Source organism: Silene latifolia, chromosome 3, assembly GCF_048544455.1.
Source record: "Silene latifolia isolate original U9 population chromosome 3, ASM4854445v1, whole genome shotgun sequence".
In the NCBI taxonomy this organism is placed as follows: domain Eukaryota; kingdom Viridiplantae; phylum Streptophyta; class Magnoliopsida; order Caryophyllales; family Caryophyllaceae; genus Silene; species Silene latifolia.
In genome coordinates, this window is record NC_133528.1 from 61,087,765 (window position 1) to 61,108,218 (window position 20,454).

The window sequence follows — 20,454 nt, forward strand, 5'->3', positions numbered from 1 at the left end:
CGAGTGCTCCACTCTCTCTCTCTCTCTCACGTCAAAGGATTTACCCAATTTAGGGTAAATTATAATATGACAAACATGAGAAAGAGTTTACATGAGCTCCATTCTCTGATTGTACAAGCAGAGAAGGACATGGGATTGAGTGGGAGAACGAGGAAAGATGTGCTTGCGATAAACGTGAAGGGGAAGAAGCAGTTTAAGAGGAATGCAGGTAAGAAGCCCGTTCAGGTGAAGGGCAAAGGTAAAGCAATTGCGAATTGCTCTACCAAGCCTAAACCTATAAACGGTAATCCTCTTAAAGATACTTGTAATTACTATAATAACAAGGGACATTGGAGACGTAATTGTACAAAGTACCTGGATGACATAAAAGCTGGCATTGTGAAGCCGACATGTAATTTCTTAACTGAATCTTTTATGATAGACATAAATTATGCTTCAAATACAACTTGGGTATTAGATACTGGTTGTGGTTCTCACTTGTGTAATCATTTGCAGGGTCTAAAAAGCATAAGAAAGCTAAACAAGGGTGATGTCGATCTCCGAATGGGAAACGGGTCTAAAGTAGCTGCCGTCTCTGTAGGAACTTATGTACTTAGTTTAGCTTCGGGGTTGGAGTTACATCTTAATGATTGTTATTTTGTACTAACGCTATCTACAAATATAATATCCGTATCTGTGTTAGACACAGAACGGTTTTCCTTTGTAATTAAAGACAAGTGTTGTACTTTTTCCCTTAATGGGATTGTATATAGTCAAGCTATTTCAATCAATGGTATTTATATTCTAGATACTTGCAACGATGTTTATCATTTAGATAATAAAAGACTCAAAACAGGTGATCCTGATCTATCTTATTTATGGCATTGTCGATTAGGACACATCAACGAGAAACGCATTAAAAGACTAGTGTCGACTGGTGTAATTAAACCTTTTGATTTCGAATCATTTGGTACATGCGAATCTTGTCTTTTTGGCAAGATGACTCGTTCACCTTTTCTAGGAAAAGGATCTCGAGCTAGTGAGTTATTGGGTTTAATACATACCGATGTTTGTGGCCAAATGACAGTCACTGCTAGAGGTAATTATGATTATTTCATTACTTTTACCGATGACATGAGTAGATATGGGTATATCTACTTAATGAGATATAAAAGTGAAGCTTTTGATAAGTTCAAAGAGTTTCAGAATGAAGTAGAAAACCAGTTAAATAAGAAGATTAAAGCATTACGATCAGATCGTGGTGGGGAATATTTAAGCAATGACTTTAAAGATCACCTTATAAACTGCGGTATTGTATCTCAGTTAACTCCTTCTGGCACACCATAATTAAATGGTGTGGCTGAAAGGAGGAATCGAACTTTATTAGATATGGTTCGATCGATGATTGGAGTCAAACACAGTTACCTAAGTCATTCTGGGGTTTTGCCATTTTATCTGATGTACAATCACTTAATAAAAGTCCCACTAAAGCAACTGACAAAACTCCATATGAGATATGGAAAGGGAAAGTCCCGAATCTGCGATACATGAAAGTATGGGGTTGTGATGCTTATGTCAAGAGCAAGTCTGACGATAAGCTTGCACCTCGTTCTGAAAAGTGTATTTTTGTAGGCTACCCTAAGGAAACTTGTGGATATTACTTCTACAATAGTAACGAGAACAAAGTGTTTGTGGCTCGTGAAGCTGTCTTTCTAGAAAAAGAGTTTATTTCTAGAAGACAGAGTAGGAGAGAATTTGAACTTGATGAAGTTCAAGAGCCACAAACTGATGTGACACTGCAGGAAGATGTTCCTTCTACGTCTGAATCAGTTATTGTTCCTTCGAACCTAGGAGGTCGAAAGGGTTAGTCGCCACTGATAGATACCTTGGTATTATCGAGGAAGATGGTGACTATGAGGTTTTACTTTTAGAAAGTGACGAACCTAAGACCTATAAAGCAGCTATTATGAGTTCTGACTCTAAGCTATGGCTCGAGGCCATGCAATCTGAAATGGATTCCATGTACGATAATCAGGTATGGGACTTGGTTGACTTACCTAAAGATGTTCGACCTCTTCAGTGTAAGTGGATATTCAAGATTAAAATCGGCATGGATGGACATAAAGATGTCTACAAAGCTAGATTGGTTGCAAAAGGTTTCACTCAGGTTCATGGTTTACACTATGATGAAACTTTTGCACCAGTTGTTATGCTTAGATCTGTTCGGATAATGTTAGCAATTGCTGCATTTCATGATTATGATATATGGCAAATGGATGTCAAAACCGCTTTCCTGAACGGGTTTCTGGAAGAGGAAGTGTTCATGATACAACCTGAGGGTTTTGTGGATCCTAAAAATCCTAACAAAGTATGCAAACTTAAGAGATCCATTTATGGTCTTAAGCAAGCGTCAAGGAGTTGGAATCATCGTTTTGATCATGTTATTAAACAGAATGGTTTTTCTCGAAGTGTTGAGGAACCATGTTTATACATGAAGTTTAGTGGGAGTAAAGTTGTTTTCTTACTTCTTTATGTGGACGACATATTACTCATTGGGAATGATGTTGATATGCTTGCTTCTGTTAAGAAGTGGTTGGGAAATCACTTCCAAATGAAATATTTGGGAGAAGCTCAGCGCATCTTGGGTATCCGGATCTATAGGAATAGATCTAAAAGGATATTAGCATTGAGTCAAGAAGCCTAAATCGATAAGATTCTTGACCGATTCAATATGAAAAACTTCAAGAGAGGTTTTCTACCTATGGGCACTGGGATCACTTTGAGTAAGTCACAGTGTCTGATACGTGCATTTTATATAGTCTTTTTAGCCTATTTTATGCACGTATTTCCATGCTTTTATCGTAGTTTTATGCTACGAAATGCCCCGAATATGCTACTTTGGGTTATTTTGTCTTATTTGCAGGAATGAACCAGAAAGTAGTGAAATCAAGCCTTTTACCATCCATTTAGCATGCATTCGGAGGAAGAGTGAATTTGGAGCGGGAATGTAGCTAGTTTGGGATGCGCAAAGAAGAAAGATAGCTAGGCGAGCAAAGGAAGAACTTCAAATTGCTAGTGCCTACTTTGGAGAGCCATATCTGGAGTTCTACAACAGATATTCAGGTGATTCTAATTGGGGATGAAATTTTGTCCTCTTAGCTTTCCAACGCCACCGGAATCGTCCTATTTTCCCAAGTAACGAAGAAATGGCAGCCGTTTGAAGTTCAGTGCGCAAAGCAGGAAAAGTACTCGATCGAGTAGATAAATCACTCGATCGAGTACTAGCTACAGCGAGAAGGTTATTGTCGAGTATGATTAGATTTATTATTATGTTTATCTTATATCTAGTTAATAATAATAATACTACTTAGTATAAATAAGATAGTTTTAGACCTAATAGAGAGATCATTCATTCCATGGACTTGGTGGAGGCAGAGGAACACGTTACTACTCTCCCTCTTCTCCTCTCTTATTTTTAACATACACTCTTACTTTGCTACTGTTCTTCCTTCCGGATCTATTTGAGTAATTAGTTCTTTCCCTTTCTTTTCCTCTTTAATTTATGCTTATGATTATTGTTCTCCCTTTATTTCTTGTTTTCCCTTTAATTATGTCTAGCTAAATCCCGTAGTGTGTTAGGATTAGGGAAGCCATGGTAGCAATGTTTTAATTGACTTTCTCTGATTAGCCTTGCGATAGGAATTGTATTAGGCAATTTAATTGTTATCCGGTCGAATGAATGCATGCAGGAGACCATAAATCTAGTTAACCCCGACCTGGATCGAAAGATTGGAAGGGAAGACTTGCTTAATTACAATAGGGTATTGCAGTGAGGGCGAAAGTTAAGCTGTTTACGCTCTAGGGCGGTTTAAGGACCGAAAGGTGACGACCATAGCTCTTCTTATCAATAGTCTAATCACTTTAGTATTACCGATAGTATAGCTGCCACGGTAGACCGACTCCTAGCATATTTCCTTCCCTCTATTGTTAATTTCTTCTATTTTTATCTCTCTTTCCTTAGTCTCTTTAGTTCAGTTGAAATAATCAAAACCCCCCCAGAAAATTCATAGACTGAGATAAGACACTTAGAACTCCCTACCTCCCTGCGGATCGACCCTTACTACCGCTTGCTAGTTGTAGTTTGGAATTTATAAATATTATTTTTGGTACTCACTTCGACAGGTATCAAATTTTGGCGCCGTTGCCGGGGAGGCAGCGTAGTTTTATTTGTTTTTATTTAGTTTATTTCTTGTCTCAAGGAGCTTCGGTTCCTTGAGACCGTTATTATGTCTTTCGTTCTTCTCTTTCGCAGAAGAGAACGAAATTTTGGTACTTATTTAGCCAGGTTTTGGAGTGGCTCGAGCCCGGGACGAGATGCATTTTTACGAACTCCAATTGTCTTTGGACTATCTTAGGGGTATGAATGACCCTACGCGAGCATACCTAGAATCTCTTGGTAAGTGGGATTTCGAAGGAATCCCCGTAAATGAGGTATTAGAATTCTTTAATTGGTTTGCTGCTGAATCTCTTAAACCCAACTTTTCTCTTCATGTTGACTCAAATGAGGGGGTGGGTGAGACCTTAGAAACCAATCTAGGAAATGCTGACGGAGACATAGAGGAGACCATTAGCGTGGTTGACAATCCTTTTTATGAGGATAGTCTAGAACCCCTTTATGATTCTTGTAATGTTAGTGAGGACGATTTGGAGGCTCTCTTTGAGAACCTCCATCTTGACGAGTCTAGCGATGAGGAGAGTGATAGTCTAGAGGCTAAATGGGATACTTATGATGATATCGATGATGAGCCCATTTTAGGAGACCCCATTGACCCATTTGACTTTACCGCCCCATGCATTTGGGACGATTATCCACCTTCTCCCTTAGTTGACCAGACTCCTCCACCTCACAGTTCATACCCGTCTGAGCATCTTAATTCTACTCGCGTTATTTTTGAGTTAATTGCTCCTGAGCTCTCTAATTTTCCACCTGCGGATAATTTGAGCTTTTATATTCCGCCCTTAGCTGGAGGGCAGAATTATCTTGTGAATGATTTTGGGAGCTGTCATAGGAAATTCGTTAGGCTTAAACGATCTTGCATTTCAATTTCCTATGCTATTACTATATTATGGTGCTACTTACAGTTTTGTGTAGCACATGCGCAGCTATTTGACAGGTTGGTGCGAGCTTTGAGTTAATTTGATTGGGTTCAATTAGAGTAGTTGGCTGAAAAAGAAGGTCGAGCTGAGACCTGTCTGAAACTAGCGCTACCCGGGAGACAACCCGGAGATTTTTTTTTGTAGTTGTTTTTCAAACATTGCATTTTATTTCAGTTGTGTGTAATAATTGGTCTTCGTACCATAGACTATATCAGTATGCTTGCTTTGTTAGTTTTGCGGGCAATTTTTTTGCGTTTTGCAGAATACATCTTTGGAGATTACTCGATCGAGTACTTTTGTACTCGATCGAGAGCTATTTCTATTTGATTTTACTCGATCGAGTGAAATTTCTACTCGATCAGTACCAAAAAAAAAAAAAAAAAAAAAAAAATTTTTTTTTTTTTTTTTACTCGATCGACCACTATTCCTCTCGATCGAGCTGTTTTGGACGGCCATTGCTTGGATTAGCTTCTTGTGACGATGTTTCGGAGCTATTAGTGACCTCCCATGTTGCTGGCTGGTTTGGGGAGGACCCTTATTCGCGCAATCTTGTAAGCTTTCCGCATTTACTCTCTTTCTCTTTTAGTTTGCGTTTCCTTTCCATGTTTTGGTACAATGGGGGCATTGTACGGTTTGGTCTGGGGAGGTTATGCATCCATATCTGTGTCTGCATCTTGTTTTTATTGCATTTCTGTTATCACGTTTAATTTCAGTTTGCATTGTTGTTTATTTTCATAAAAATCAAAAATCTGATAAAAATTTCAAAATTTCAAAAAATCCAAAAAATTTCACGTTTATTTTTGCATATAGGGTGAGTCGGAACGGTAGATTTCCATGATGATAATGCACTATAACTTGTCTTTTTGCTTGAGCCTTGCACTTTCATTGATAGTTATTAGCTTTGTCATACGCATAATCTACGAGTTTCTGTTCAAATATAGCTGACTGTTTAGACTTGACCTGATAAATTGGCAAACTACTTAATAAATTCTGAGTTTTTAGAGCCCATAACTGGTGACATTCATGACCAGTTCATTAGGAATTGAGAGTAGTACTCCTTGCATAGCATGTTCGTCTCTTTTGCACTTTTATGACATTCAATTTCTTGTCAAATGCACATATTCGGTTTGCGGTTGGTGTCACATGCAGGGAGGTGTTTGCAAATTTTCCTTTCCTTATATTTTTCACCCATTTAGCTCCACATTAGCCAAAACTTGCCTTTTTGACCCATTAGCTACATTCCAAATTAAGCCTGCCTAGTCAAGCTAGTTTAGTATGTTCTTTTGTGGTATGATTTTCCGTCTGCAGTTGGCCCATGTGTATTTTGTTTGGAGTTGGTGGAGAATAAAGGAAGGGAGTATGAAAAAAAAAAAGTATTGAAAAAGAAAAAAAATAAAGAGAAGAAAAACGTGAAAGTGAAAAAAAAAAGAAAAAACCAAGGGCTGGAAACGTGATACAGGATGAAAGAAAGGAAGAAATGAAAAGAATTGAAAAAAAAAGGGATGAGAAAGACGTGAATAAAGAAAAAAAAAAGAAAAAAAATCAAATATCACGTTCACAGGAAGAAACCAGAGGAGGCAAAGTTTGGAAATTTTTTGAGGTGGTTTTATTTTTGAGTCCGTCTGTGCCTATTTCTATCTCGTGACGGTCTCACTCCTCCGTTTTATTCATATTTTTTGAGGAGATAGTGTTTTTGGATAGTGAGTTTTGTGCCAAAGAAGGGCACTTGTGTTTATTTCTTAGTCAGTTGAGATTCGGACAATCTTATATGGTCCTGTTTAGGAACTAACTTGACGCTTTTACCTCCACATTACCATAACTTGTTTTGCCTTTTCTCACCTGAACCTCACTATTCCCATATTATTTGTAAGCCCTCGGCTGTGACGAACATTATTGGTTGGAGTGTGTGCATAAGTACTTGAATTGTCTTTCATTTTTGTTGCATGCATGCTATGTAGGTCGCAGTTAGGTGAGTGACTGTCCTTTCTTCTCTCTTTTACATATAAACATTCACCCTTTGCTTCATGAGAGAAGAGTGACCACGAGAGAGTCCGATTTTGTTGGTCTTGCAAGGTCGATAGGTTGGCTATATTTACGAACGACTTATAATTCGTTTGCGTCTTGTCGCTTAGCTTAAAGCTGTTAATCTTTGTTGCATTAAATTGGTTCAAGTAGACAAGTTAAGCTAGCTCTGAGTTATTTTTCCGTTCCATTAGCATATAGTTTTGAGTTTACTCGAGGACGAGTAAAGGTTTGGTTTGGGGAGATTTGATACGTGCATTTTATATAGTCTTTTTAGCCTATTTTATGCACGTATTTCCATGCTTTTATCGTAGTTTTATGCTACGAAATGCCCCGAATATGCTACTTTGGGTTATTTTGTCTTATTTGCAGGAATGAACCAGAAAGTAGTGAAATCAAGCCTTTTACCATCCATTTAGCATGCATTCGGAGGAAGAGTGAATTTGGAGCGGGAATGTAGCTAGTTTGGGATGCGCAAAAAAGAAAGATAGCTAGGCGAGCAAAGGAAGAACTTCAAATTGCTAGTGCCTACTTTGGAGAGCCATATCTCGAGTTATACAACAGATATTCAGGTGATTCCAATTGGAGATGAACGTTTGTCCTCTTAGCTTTCCAACTCCACCGGAATCGCCCTATTTGCCCAAGTAACGAAGAAATGGCAGCCGTTTGAAGTTCAGTGCGCAAAGCAGGAAAAGTACTCGATCGAGTAGATAAATCACTCGATCGAGTACTAGCTACGGCGAGAAGGTTATTGTCGAGTATGATTAGATTTATTATTATGTTTATCTTATATCTAGTTAATAATAATAATACTACTTAGTATAAATAAGATAGTTTTAGACCTAATAGAGAGATCATTCATTCCATGGACTTGGTGGAGGCAGAGGAACACGTTACTACTCTCCCTCTTCTCCTCTCTTATTTTTAACATACACTCTTACTTTGCTACTGTTCTTCCTTCCGGATCTATTTGAGTAATTAGTTCTTTCCCTTTCTTTTCCTCTTTAATTTATGCTTATGATTATTTTTTTGATAAAATGTAAGCTTTCATTAAATCAAAAAGAGAGCGTAACCATACACCGTGTTGGTACGACCCAACAATGGGTCAATCTAAACACGCAAACACAATCAAAAGAAATAGACAAGGCCCAAGCCACAAAATCCGACACTCACACCAACAGACACACAATCTACCCTATTTCGTTCCAACAACAAAAATCAGGAGTGAGAGGGCAACGGCGGCATCTCAAGCTCCGCATAACGCAAAGATCCAATGATCCTGCACTTTCTTCCTCCTTGCCACCACTTTAGCTATCCAGATCTTCATTTCTTTGATGATTTCAGAAGCCACTTTTTCTGGATTGATGATATGAGCCTCATGTTTGCTGCGATTCCTTTGGCTCCAGATGGAATATATCAAAGCATTGATAATTCCATTGATAGTATCCTTCTTAACCTGAGATCCAGGAATGTTATTCCGCCATGCAATCACTTCGTCGCGAGGTAAGGTGACACCCATCCATTGTTCAACTTTATTAATGATTCTTTGACTGTATTTGCAGGAGAAGAATAGATGCTCCAAGGATTCATTCCCATCTCCGCAGACAAGGCAGGTAGTATCAATGTCTAACCCAAAGCTTTTCAATTTTTCATTTGTGTTCAGACCTTTATGAAAATAGATCCATGCGATGAAACTGTGCTTGGGAATAGTCATTTGATTCCAGACCAGGGATGACCAAGTGACCTGTTCATTTTTATTGCGAAGATATTCATAACCCTTAGTAATAGTATAAGTTTTACCAGGGATGTTATCCCATTGCTTTTGTAAATATGGGTCAATAAGCAGATCTTTCACTTTGCAAATTTTTCTCCAGTACCAGCTGGTGTCTTGTGTCGGGACATAGACTTTCCAGTCTTGAGCTTTAAGATAGGTGTGACTAACCCACTTAACCCAAAGGTGATCAGGTTTTGCATATAGCCACCACAAAAGTTTGCCCAGAGCAGCCCTGTTCCAAACTAGGTCATCTTTAAGCCCCAGACCCCCTTCATATTTAGGCTTACAGATTTTAGACCACCCCACCAAAGGAGTCCTCATGTACTCAGTGGACCCATCCCAGAGGAAATTCCTGCAAATTGCTTCAATACGTGCTATAACTCCACTTGGCAAAATGAACATTTGTGCCCAATAGTTATGATAAGTTTTCAACACTGCCTTTATTAGGACTAGCCTACCAGCATAGGTTAACTTCCTTGTGCCTAGACCCCTGATTTTGGTCATGAGTTTCTCAATAATGGGAGCACAGTCAGGGGCAGTCAATCTAGTAGTTTTGATGGGGACTCCCAAGTATCTAAAAGGGAGATTCCCTTCCACACACCCAGATACCTGGAGGATATCATGTTTGATATCCTCTCTGACCCCATTAAAATACACATTAGACTTACCCTTACTCATCTTCAGTCCTGAAGCAATAGAAAAAGTAGAGTATGTCCTGAGAAGTACCATGATGGACTGCACATCTCCTTTGCAAAAGAGAAGGAGGTCGTCTGCAAACATCAAATGAGTGAGTCTCAAAGGCTTGCACAAAGGGTGATAATGAAAACTCATTGTCTCTGTGGTAAAGGCAAGAAGCCTGGTTAGGTACTCCATACAAACCGTGAAAAGAAGGGGTGAGAGGGGGTCACCCTGTCTAAGCCCTCTTTTCCCTTCAAAAAAACCAAAGCTATCTCCATTCAAACTCAAAGTGTAAGTAGCTGTAGTGACACACTGCATCACCCACCCAATAAAAGTCCTTGGAAATTTTAGAGCACTGAGCATTTGATTAAGGAAACTCCACTCCACTGTGTCATAGGCCTTCTGAAGGTCAAGTTTGAAAAGACATCTGGGGGAAACATTTCCCCTAGAGTACAACCTAATAATGTCCTGACAAATCAGGATATTCTCCATAATACTCCTCCCCTGTATGAAACCCCCTTGATTTTGTGAAACCACCTCAGGTAGAATAAGAGCCAGTCTGTTACAAAGGACTTTAGAAATGCATTTATAAATAACATTACAGCAGGCAATAGGCCTAAATTGAAGAACCGTGGATGGCCTATCTACCTTTGGAATCAGTGTCACCATTGTGGCATTTACCTGCTTGAGGAGTTGGCCAGTTCTAAAAAAATCCTGTACTGCTTCAGTTACATCTGCCCCAATTATCCCCCATGCATCCTTATAAAACTTACTGGAATATCCATCTGGTCCTGGTGCCTTATCATTGGGAATCTGATGGATAATATTTTTAATTTCCTCCTTGGTGACTGGAGCAAGAAGTCTTTGTCTCTGAGATGCATCACAAACTTTCCCCCTCCTCACTATATGCACATTCACTGGAGTAACTGCACTCTGAGAACCAAGCAGGGAGTGATAATACTCAAGAAAAGCCTGCTGGATCCCTATCTTGGAGGTGTGTAAAACCCCCTTGTGGTCCCTGATCTCATGAACAACATTCTGGTGTCTCCTAGCTTTAATCATCCCATGGAAATAAGAGTGTTTAGATCCCCTCGGTGAGCAATGAGCCTTGGCCTTCTCGCTCGAGGAACTCCATGTTAGCTTCTTTGTGTGTGGGTGACTAACTTACTTGTCTCATACTCTAGCCGCAATAACTTCGGATCTCCTGGGCATGCTTGTAGTCGTCGAATATGAGTTAATCTAGCCATAGCTTGCTCAGCTGCATTCTCTATGTCAGAGAAATGGGACCTGTTTAAATCTTTAAACTTTAGCTTGAGGCTTTTCAGGCGAGAAACAAGTCTGAACATTCTGGTTCCTTTGATTTTTTGCCCCCATGCCTGAGCAACAATATTCTGGAAAAGAGGGGAGGTACTCCACATATTAAAGTATTTGAAGGAACGATTGCTCTGTCCATCTTGATGCCCCCCAGCAACTATACACGGTGTGTGATCATAAGTACCCTCAGGTAAGAAATTGGCACACAACTGAGGGAAAATATCAGCCCATTCTGCTTATGATTATTGTTCTCCCTTTATTTCTTGTTTTCCCTTTAATTATGTCTAGCTAAATCCCGTAGTGTGTTAGGATTAGGGAAGCCATGGTAGCAATGTTTTAATTGACTTTCTCTGATTAGCCTTGCGATAGGAATTGTATTAGGCAATTTAATTGTTATCCGGTCGAATGAATGCATGCAGGAGACCATAAATCTAGTTAACCCCGACCTGGATCGAAAGATTGGAAGGGAAGACTTGCTTAATTACAATAGGGTATTGCAGTGAGGGCGAAAGTTAAGCTGTTTACGCTCTAGGGCGGTTTAAGGACCGAAAGGTGACGACCATAGCTCTTCTTATCAATAGTCTAATCACTTTAGTATTACCGATAGTATAGCTGCCACGGTAGACCGACTCCTAGCATATTTCCTTCCCTCTATTGTTAATTTCTTCTATTTTTATCTCTCTTTCCTTAGTCTCTTTAGTTCAGTTGAAATAATCAAAACCCCCAGAAAATTCATAGAGGCGAGATAAGACACTTAGAACTCCCTACCTCCCTGCGGATCGACCCTTACTACCGCTTGCTAGTTGTAGTTTGGAATTTATAAATATTATTTTTGGTACTCACTTCGACAGGTATCAGTGTCCTACTGAGCCTAATGATATTGAACGCATGAAATCGATTCCCTATGCTTCCGCTGTTGGATCGATCATGTATGCTATGATATGTTCTTGTCCTGACGTCTCGTATGCTTTGAGTATGACGAGTCGTTTTCTGAAAACTCCAGGTGAGAGTCACTGGATAGCCGTCAAGAATATTCTAAAATACTTGAGAAGGACTAAAGATTCATTCTTAGTGTTCGGAGGAGAATCTGAATTACGTATAAGAGGTTATACGGATGCCAGTTTCCAAACCGATAGGGATTATTTGAAATCCCAGGCTAGTTTTGTCTTTTTGTTTAACGGAGGGGCGGTTTGCTGGAGAAGTTTCAAGGAATCTGTGACTGCTGATTCTACAACGGAAGCTGAGTACATTGCAGCCTCTAAAGCTGCAAAAGAAGCTGTTTGGATTAGGCAATTTTTAGAGGGACTGAAAGTAGTTTCGACCGCCGAGGATCCTATCACTTTGTATTGTGATAACAGTGGGGCTATTTTTCAAGAAAAAGAGCCCAAGTCTAGTAACAAGTCTAGACATGTACTTAGGAAATTTCATGTATTAGAGATTTAATCGAAAGGAAAGAAATTTAGTTTGTAAGGTTGGAGGACGGTGACAACATCGATCCTTTAACCAAACCTTTGTCTCAAGCTAAACATGATAGTCATGTAGTTTCGATGGGGTTGAGACGAATGCCAGAACTGTTGTAAATTATATGATATGTAATAATCAAAATATTGTATTTATTATTTCATATATGATAAGTTGCATTTATCGTTTTATTCAGTTTTTGTCTGAATTTATATACTTTGTTTTCTCCAAATAGGTTGTAAAGACAATGTCGAACCCTATTAAGTGAACTGGGTTAACATTGTATTTTGTCCCTAGTTACTTAATGAGATGACGTCTCAGAGTGACTAGATTGTAAGGCGATAGATGACAGGTTCGACTGTCATATGGTCATAGTGATGACTGGTCGATTACATAGGCATATTGTGAGACAATTTGTCGGACAGTGACCGTTTATAGAGTCCTTTTGTTGCTCGGTCGTGGCGAGGACTTCTATTTATTCCTTCGAGTCAATTCTTTAGACTGGTGACTATTTGTCTGAGTTGGTACAGTTTTCCGGTGGCTTTGGTTTTTGTTCTAGGTCGCACCGTAAAAGGAGGCCGATGAGCATTTACTGGGTCATTGTGATCTGTATCGAATGAAGAAAATAGGTCAACAGGATTGTCCTTTTAAGTCATATTTTATCTCAAGGCCACTCGAGGAGAGATGACTGTGAATGCGTGGCCACGCTCGGATACGATCTATAGTAGATTATCCGGTCAGATAGTCATTCTCCTGATCGAGGAAACCACTTTATGATATGATCATGTGCAAGCACGACCTGAAAGACATCTTGCATTGAGTGGGAGATATTATTGGACAAGAGAATTGGTAACGCACACTTGTGTCAGACAAGTGGGAGATTGTTGGAGTAGTGTCCTCCACAATGAGTGCGTTTACATATTAAATCTCGTAAAAGGAATATCGGGATTTATATTATTTATTTGTCGGTTTGGTCATCGTTAATCGGTAATGATTGGCGGACTAGAGCTTGACATTACCTGTCGTGTGACGGCGGTGATCGGTGATCCCTTTAGGTCACACCTATAGGATGACGCCAAATAGAATAAATTAATTGTTTGTATGAGATACGAGATAATTAATTCCTTGTATTATTTGACTCTTAGTTAGTCACATAAATGTATTATTTGATGACGGGTTACGAACTCGGGACAAAGAGATTTATTATTTAATTATGAGATATTAAAATAATAAATGATTAGAATTTATTAATTAATTAATTTTATACAATATGTGTATATGTTTTGAGGTAGAATCAATTAGCTATTATATTTTACAAGAGGTTGTAAAATTAGCTAAATGGGTTAATATTGACACATTGTATGTTGATAATATGGTCTTATAATTATTTAATAGTTAAGTAGTCATTGGTAGTTAATTTATATTATTTAAGGGCTAAATAATTAAATTAATATTTAATTATGTAAGATAATTAAATATAAGACTTATAAGCATTTGTGGAGCAAATGTCGAAAACCGAAATGGACCATAAGTAGTCCACATGTTTTGGTTTTTATAAGGGCATACATGTGTCTATTTAGATGGTTTTTCCACTATGATTTGTCTCCCACATTTACCTATAAATACACCAATATTCACCTCATTCATGAGTTGGAAAAATTAGAATAAAAACTTGGTCTTTGTTAGTTGCCAAAACCGGTTTCATCATCCCCTTTGAAGACGAACTTTTCTTCTTATTTTGTTCATCATTTTCATTTTAAAACACATATAAAAACTAACTAATAATATTATCAAAGTAATAATATTAATTAGTACATAAAATATACAATTACAAGGTTACTACTACTATTAACTAGTTATTAATTTTAGTAGTATTTTGGGTTAATCTTGGGTGCCACCAAAGGAGATTACCTATATTGGTAATTGGTGTTCTTGGAGGATCATCCATAGTTGAATAGCTCAAGAACTATAAAGGTAGGAGACCTTTGTAGTGCCCATATTTGCCTTAGAGCAATGTAAGGAATTTTTGTCTTAAGATGGTTTAAAACCATCTTTTATAATTTTTTTTGCATGCATGTAGATTTAGACCACTTTAAATTAATTTGTAATTTTAATATCATAAGATGAGTATTAATTTGGTCTAAATAACTAACAGTAGTAGCATCTCGCAAACTGCGCCCCTATTTTGAGTCCCACACCATACATGTTGTGACCAACTACCCGCTGAAATCTATCATGAGGAAGCCTGAACTATCAGGCAGAATGTCAAAATGATCTATACACCTCAGTGGGTACGATATACAGTATGACCCCAGAACAGCAAACAAATCACAAGCACTGGCCGACTTCGTGTCAGACTTCAGCCCAGCCATCCAGAACCTGGCAGATGAGGAAATCCTCACCTTTGAGGGGAGCAAGGAGACAGAGGTCTGGTAGATGCACATTGACGGAGCCTCCAACCAAAGGGGGGCAGGTGTGGGACTAATCCTGCGATCACCATAGGGAGACCTGATAGCACAAGCAGTAAGATGTGAATTCAAGGCAACCAACAATGAAACAGAGTACGAGGCCTTGATATTAGGAATGAAGCTAGCTCTGGAGTTAGGAGTTAGGCACCTGCGCATATCCAGTGACTCTCTACTAATAGTTAATCACGTGAATGATGAGTTTATAGCCAGAGACTCAAAGATGATTGCATACCTGAAAATAGCGAAGGAATTAAAACAAAAAATCGCAACTTGCAAACTTAAGCAGATCCCCAGAGATCAGAATGTGGAAGCAGATGCCTTGGCAACTCTGGGGCAACATTTAAACCGACAGAACTCTCCAGCATTCCAATAGCACACATGCTGGAGCCCTCTATCCAGAAGGCGGATGAAGTAGATAAGGGAGAACTGGAGGATCCACAGAGCGGAGAAGGAGTCCAGGCAGCTGCACAGGTAGATGAGGACCCTCGGCCAACCGATCAGTCGCCTGACCAAACGGCTGAGCAGGCAGATGACTGGGATTGGCGTACACCTTACCTAGACTGGCTGCGTCATAGCAAGCTACCAGATGACAAGAAGAAAGTAAGGGCTTTCAGAGTAAAGGCCTCTAGGTTCATACTTATTGACGATACACTATTCAGAAAATCACTGGCAGGACCCTACTTACGGTGCCTGGAAAAGGAAGAAGCACAGACTGTGTTACATGCTCTCCACAGTGGCGAATGTGGAAACCATGCAGGGGGCAAGAGTCTGGCAAATAAAGCCCTCAGGCAGGGATACCACTGGCCTACAATGAAGGCAGATGCAGCAGAATACGCACACAAATGTGACGCTTGCCTGCGCTCAGCACCAATGATCCATTAGCCAGCAGAACCCTTGCATCCTATCATTTCTCCCTTGCCATTCATGGCATGGGGCATGGACATAGTAGGACCTCTGCCAAGAGCCGCAGGAAACAGGACGTGGATGCTAGAAATGACAGATTACTTCTCCAAATGGATAGAGGTAGAAGCATTTACAGAAATAAAAGACAAACAAGTCATTTCGTTTATAAAACGAAACGTCATTTGCAAGTTTGGTATCCCATCAGAAATCATATGTGACAATGGCTCAGAATTCATTTCCAACGACACCGAGGGATACTGTGCCAGGTGGAACATCACCCTAAAAAAGTCAGCACCTAGGACTCCAAAGTCCAACGTGCAAGCTGAGTCCAGCAACAAATCATCATGGATAATCTAAGAAGGAGGTTACAGGAGTTAGGAGGAAAGTGGGCATATGAATTACCACTTGTATTATGGTCAGAGACAGAACGACACCAAAAGTAGCAATGGGTCAAACACCCTTCAGCCTGGTGTTTGGCGCAGAAGCAGTCATTCCATCAGAGGTTCTAGTTCCCACTCACAGGTATGAAAATATGACAGGGGAACTGAACAATGCAGAGATGGTCAGAAGCCTGGACACAATTGACGAGCTACGAGCAAGCGCAAAAATACGTCTGGCTGCCTACAAACAGTCAGTGACCAGGAGTTATAACAAGAATGTAAAAGTCAGGCTCCTTGAGGTAGGAGACCTGGTTCTCCGAGAGGTGTTTCAAAACACTATGAATTGAAAAGCAGGCAAATTCGCCTACAAATGGGAAGGACCATACCAGGTAGAAGGAGCTGTTGGCCATGGTGCATACAGACTGATGACTATGAACGGTCAAATCATACAACGCCCATGGAACATACATCACCTGAAGAGATATTACTTTTAATGATAAGTAGACTTTAGCCTTCAGAATGATGTACTATGAAAAGCTAAAACATTTCGAAATTAAAATAAAAATCCGGTAGTAGGCATACTGCCGATTTCACTCCTATTTCTGGTATCTCTAACTATTTTAAATTTTAAATTACTGCTAGATGGTGTGGTCTGGCAGCGTCTCGGGACCACAATTGCTCTGGCACCCCATGAGATGACGACAGGTACTTCACACCATTTTAGTAGATTTTTCTATTTTCAGACTTCTCTAGGTACATCACTCTGAATCCTGATGTCTATGGTACTTTGAAAGGATATCTAGCAGGACTGTCAACTGCCAACGCGGGGTGACAAGGCACATGGCACTCCAACATGCCAAACCTTTTTTCTCCACAAGGAGCACCCTCACCAGGCGGATTGTGGAACATACGAAAGGGAGCCTGGTTGACAGCTAAACACGCTTACCCAGCTACCCCTGATACCACCCCTTGGACGTAGCTCGCACTAATCGCAATTAATCAGGGCCCCAGTATGCATGCACGAACATGGAACGTAGGGATATCTGCGCTACCAGAATCCTGCAGCGTCCCATTGGTCCTAGAATGACGATAAACTTGCCTAAATTACGCCCCTGTTGGCTTTAAACGTGATGAACACACCTTGTGTCATGAACAATGTTAAGTAATCCAAAACTGCGACATACGCCTAAATCAGCCATCAGGCGGACACGGCAGCTAGCTTAGTCTTGGTCAGCGTCTTCAGGATGGCAAGACTGGTCTAAATCAGCCACTCAGGTTGACACGGCCACTCCTCCTTACATTGCGGCATATGCCTAAATCAGCCATCAGGCTGACACGGCAGCTAGCTGAGTCAGAAAGTCGACCTTTTCAGGACGACATGACTCGCCTAAATCAGCCAAACAGGCTGACACGACAGTTTCCTAAACTAAGGAAATCTAAGAAACAAGCACAAGATATAAATCAAACCTTGTTAAAGTCACCCATGAGAAGCCAGGGACCATTAACAAGAGAATTACAATGAAGAATAGATTGCCATAGGCCTACTCTTTCAGAATCCTTGTTACATCCATAAACTAGGGAGCACACCCAAGAGAAACCAGTCAGCAGGTGTTCAACAGTAGCATGAATCACTTGCACATCCTTCAATAACACATCCACCTTGAAGATAGCAGGGTCCCAAAGAAGCCAGATCCTACCACCCTCCTTAAGATCATTATTATTAATAAACTGTCAGTTATATCCTAACCCAGCCTGCACATTATTGATGTTAATAGTTTTAACTTTAGTCTCAACTAGACCATACAACCCTACATTATTAATATGCAAGAGACGTCTAACATCTCCTTGCTTATTCTTTTTATTAAGGCTACGAACGTTCCAAAATCCAATACTAACCATTGGTATTAATGTTGGTCAAACCCTTCCCCATACTACTCATGAGATTTTTCCTTATTGAGTAGCTGATGACATCAACAAAAGAAGGTCCAGCAGAACACCCTTCCCCCTTCTTGGAAAATCTGTTAATGAACCTTGCAGGTGTCAAAGAGTTAAGCACTGATCCCTGATATGGCATAGGAGTAACTACCATGTTAGGTTGTAGCAAAGGAAGAGCTACATCAGTCTTACTACCTTTGTCAGTCTGCTTTGTAGCCACTTGCTGAGGAATATTTTCCTTAAGAGGAGCTTGTGCTTTTGGCTTCCAAACTTGTTGTGTCTTTTTGGGTTTAGGCTCAGCTGTTTTCTTCTTGCACAGCACAGTTTCATGTCCCACCCCTTTGCATACAGTACATAGGATGGGTTTCCATTCAAAATGAACAAGTTGTTGTTGGCATACACCATTTTCATCAATAAACTCAATCGAGTCAGGTAAATGTTCTCCAACTTTAACTTCAACCAAATAGCGAGCAAAAATCAGGAACTCCCTATTCTTTGTGGCCTGATCACTACAAATGGGTTTCCCTACAAGACTAACAATCTTAGGTAGAGCCAAACCCCAATATTTAAGGTCCAGGTCATACAGGCGAATCCAGACAGGTATAGAATCAGGCTTATCTTTGGTGAGTTTCATTCCAGGGGTCCATTCCTTAACAACAAAGGGTTTGTTATCAAAGAACAGTGGTCCTGAATGAAGAGCAACATGTTTATCATCATTAGTCTTAAACCTAATCAAGCAGACTCCATTCGGTTGAAACGCAATAAAAACAATCGATAATTCTTCCAAATACGCCTGATAAAACCTCTTAACACAAGTTTTGGCGGATTTGCACCCAGTACATAGCATGAAATCGCATTCGACCAGAACTCCACCTCCGGAGTGACACCAGTAATATCAATTTTCAGAGGGGGAGCCTTACCAGACGTTGCCGATTTCTGCTTCCTGCGATTACTCACCACCGTCCACTCAGCATCATCAGTAGGTTGATCCTCATTAATGGAGACCAATTCCTTAGTAAGGTTGAAAGCTCAGATTTCTGCCGTGGAAGAACTCTCCGCCTCAATATCATGTGATACAGGTTCACTCATATTTGTAATATTTGCCGTAATAGTACTATTTTTTGGAGAATTTTTATTATTAGTAGATGAAATATTATTTTTAGGGATTTTAGAAGTACTAGTCGGTGACGAGGTCCTCTTGTTTCTCGCCATTGCTGAGGAAACAAATAAGATCTAAGGAAAATCGCTTTCTCTCTCTAATCGCTTTCTCTCGCCATGATTTCAACTTATGCACATGTTATGTTCGATGAAATGCGAGCCTATGAATCCTTGCATTTTCTACCCATCACCTATCTTTTCAATGGGGCTTGTAAGCTTATACAACAACTCAAGTCTCATTAGACCATGCATATAGTTGAATAGGAAGGATTATGTCGACTTGTAGGTGTTGTGCAATCTAATCGATTCGGCTCCGGGACCCAAACCTTCATAGGGAAAGTAAGCTTATACACCAACTCGATCCCATCACAACAATAAGCGCTTGCATCTAATTGAGAACATGTTTGTATGATCAACTCCCATGAATCCCCTATGATCCCATGACATCCTAGTATCCTTTATTATTTGTCTACACCTTTACTTGCTTGTTTTACTTTGTCGCTTGCATTAGTTTAGAACACAACTATAACCCAAATCAATTGTGACACTAGCATAAATTGAGATAGATAGACTTAGAACCCAAAGCACACTGTCCCGTGGATCGACCTCGACTTAACCACTAACTAGTTGTTTGTTAAGAAATATAAATGTGTTTGATTGAGAGCCCCAGTGACACTCTCACACCAAAATGGCGTCGTTGCCGGGGACGGTGTTATGTGATTAAGTTCTTACTTGTTTGTCTATTTTAATTGTGCTTTAACCTTGAGGAACTTGTTCCTCAAGGTTCGTTCTTACTGTTTTATTGTAGTTTCCATGCTTGTAGTTGTTTCCCTGTCTTAGCTATGATGGCTTAAGACTTTCCATATGGAGTATGTGGTGGATCTTTTGAGTATGATTATGGGTATGAGGAGTTTGAGGAGAAAGTCAACACAAACCTACCTTACAACTCATACAATGAAAATCCAAATCACTACCCCAATATTTCCCACTAAAATCGCCACATCCAATATCCACAACAACTACCCTTCCAATACCCACTCTACAATGAATTTCAAATGCCACAATACAACCACTTTCACACACACCCATAACAAGAAATTGAGCATGAATTTGCCATTCAAAATGTGATTCTCCAAATGATGGGAGATCAACAAAACTTCTTCAACCAATTGTTAGAGGAGAGCCAAAATAGGGACAATGTTCTTCAAAATATTGTTACCCATGG

General features: G+C 39.8%; 1 protein-coding gene across 1 annotated transcript; it reads right to left on the reverse strand.

Annotated features, from left to right (window-relative positions):
- Positions 1–8,404: 8,404 nt before the first annotated feature.
- On the reverse strand, positions 8,405–18,918 carry LOC141649128 (uncharacterized). Its single transcript, XM_074457825.1, has 5 exons — positions 18,033–18,918; positions 17,884–17,888; positions 17,604–17,795; positions 10,779–11,001; positions 8,405–10,662 (listed from the first exon to the last, which is right to left on the reverse strand). Exons 1-5 carry the CDS (start codon positions 18,916–18,918, stop codon positions 8,405–8,407), a joined length of 3,564 nt encoding a protein of 1,187 aa, XP_074313926.1.
- Between the last annotated feature and the right edge of the window lie 1,536 nt (positions 18,919–20,454).

Excerpts from the sequence above, each read along its gene's own strand:
- LOC141649128 (XM_074457825.1), bottom strand. The coding sequence starts at position 18,918 with ATGCTATGTACTGGGTGCAAATCCGCCAAAACTTGTGTTAAGAGGTTT. Across the intron at positions 11,002-17,603 it reads TCATGGGTGACTTTAACAAG|AATATTGTTGCTCAGGCATG; the intron begins GTTTGATTTATA and ends CCTCTTTTCCAG. Across the intron at positions 10,663-10,778 it reads GCGGCTAGAGTATGAGACAA|CTAGGAGACACCAGAATGTT; the intron begins GTAAGTTAGTCA and ends GGATGATTAAAG.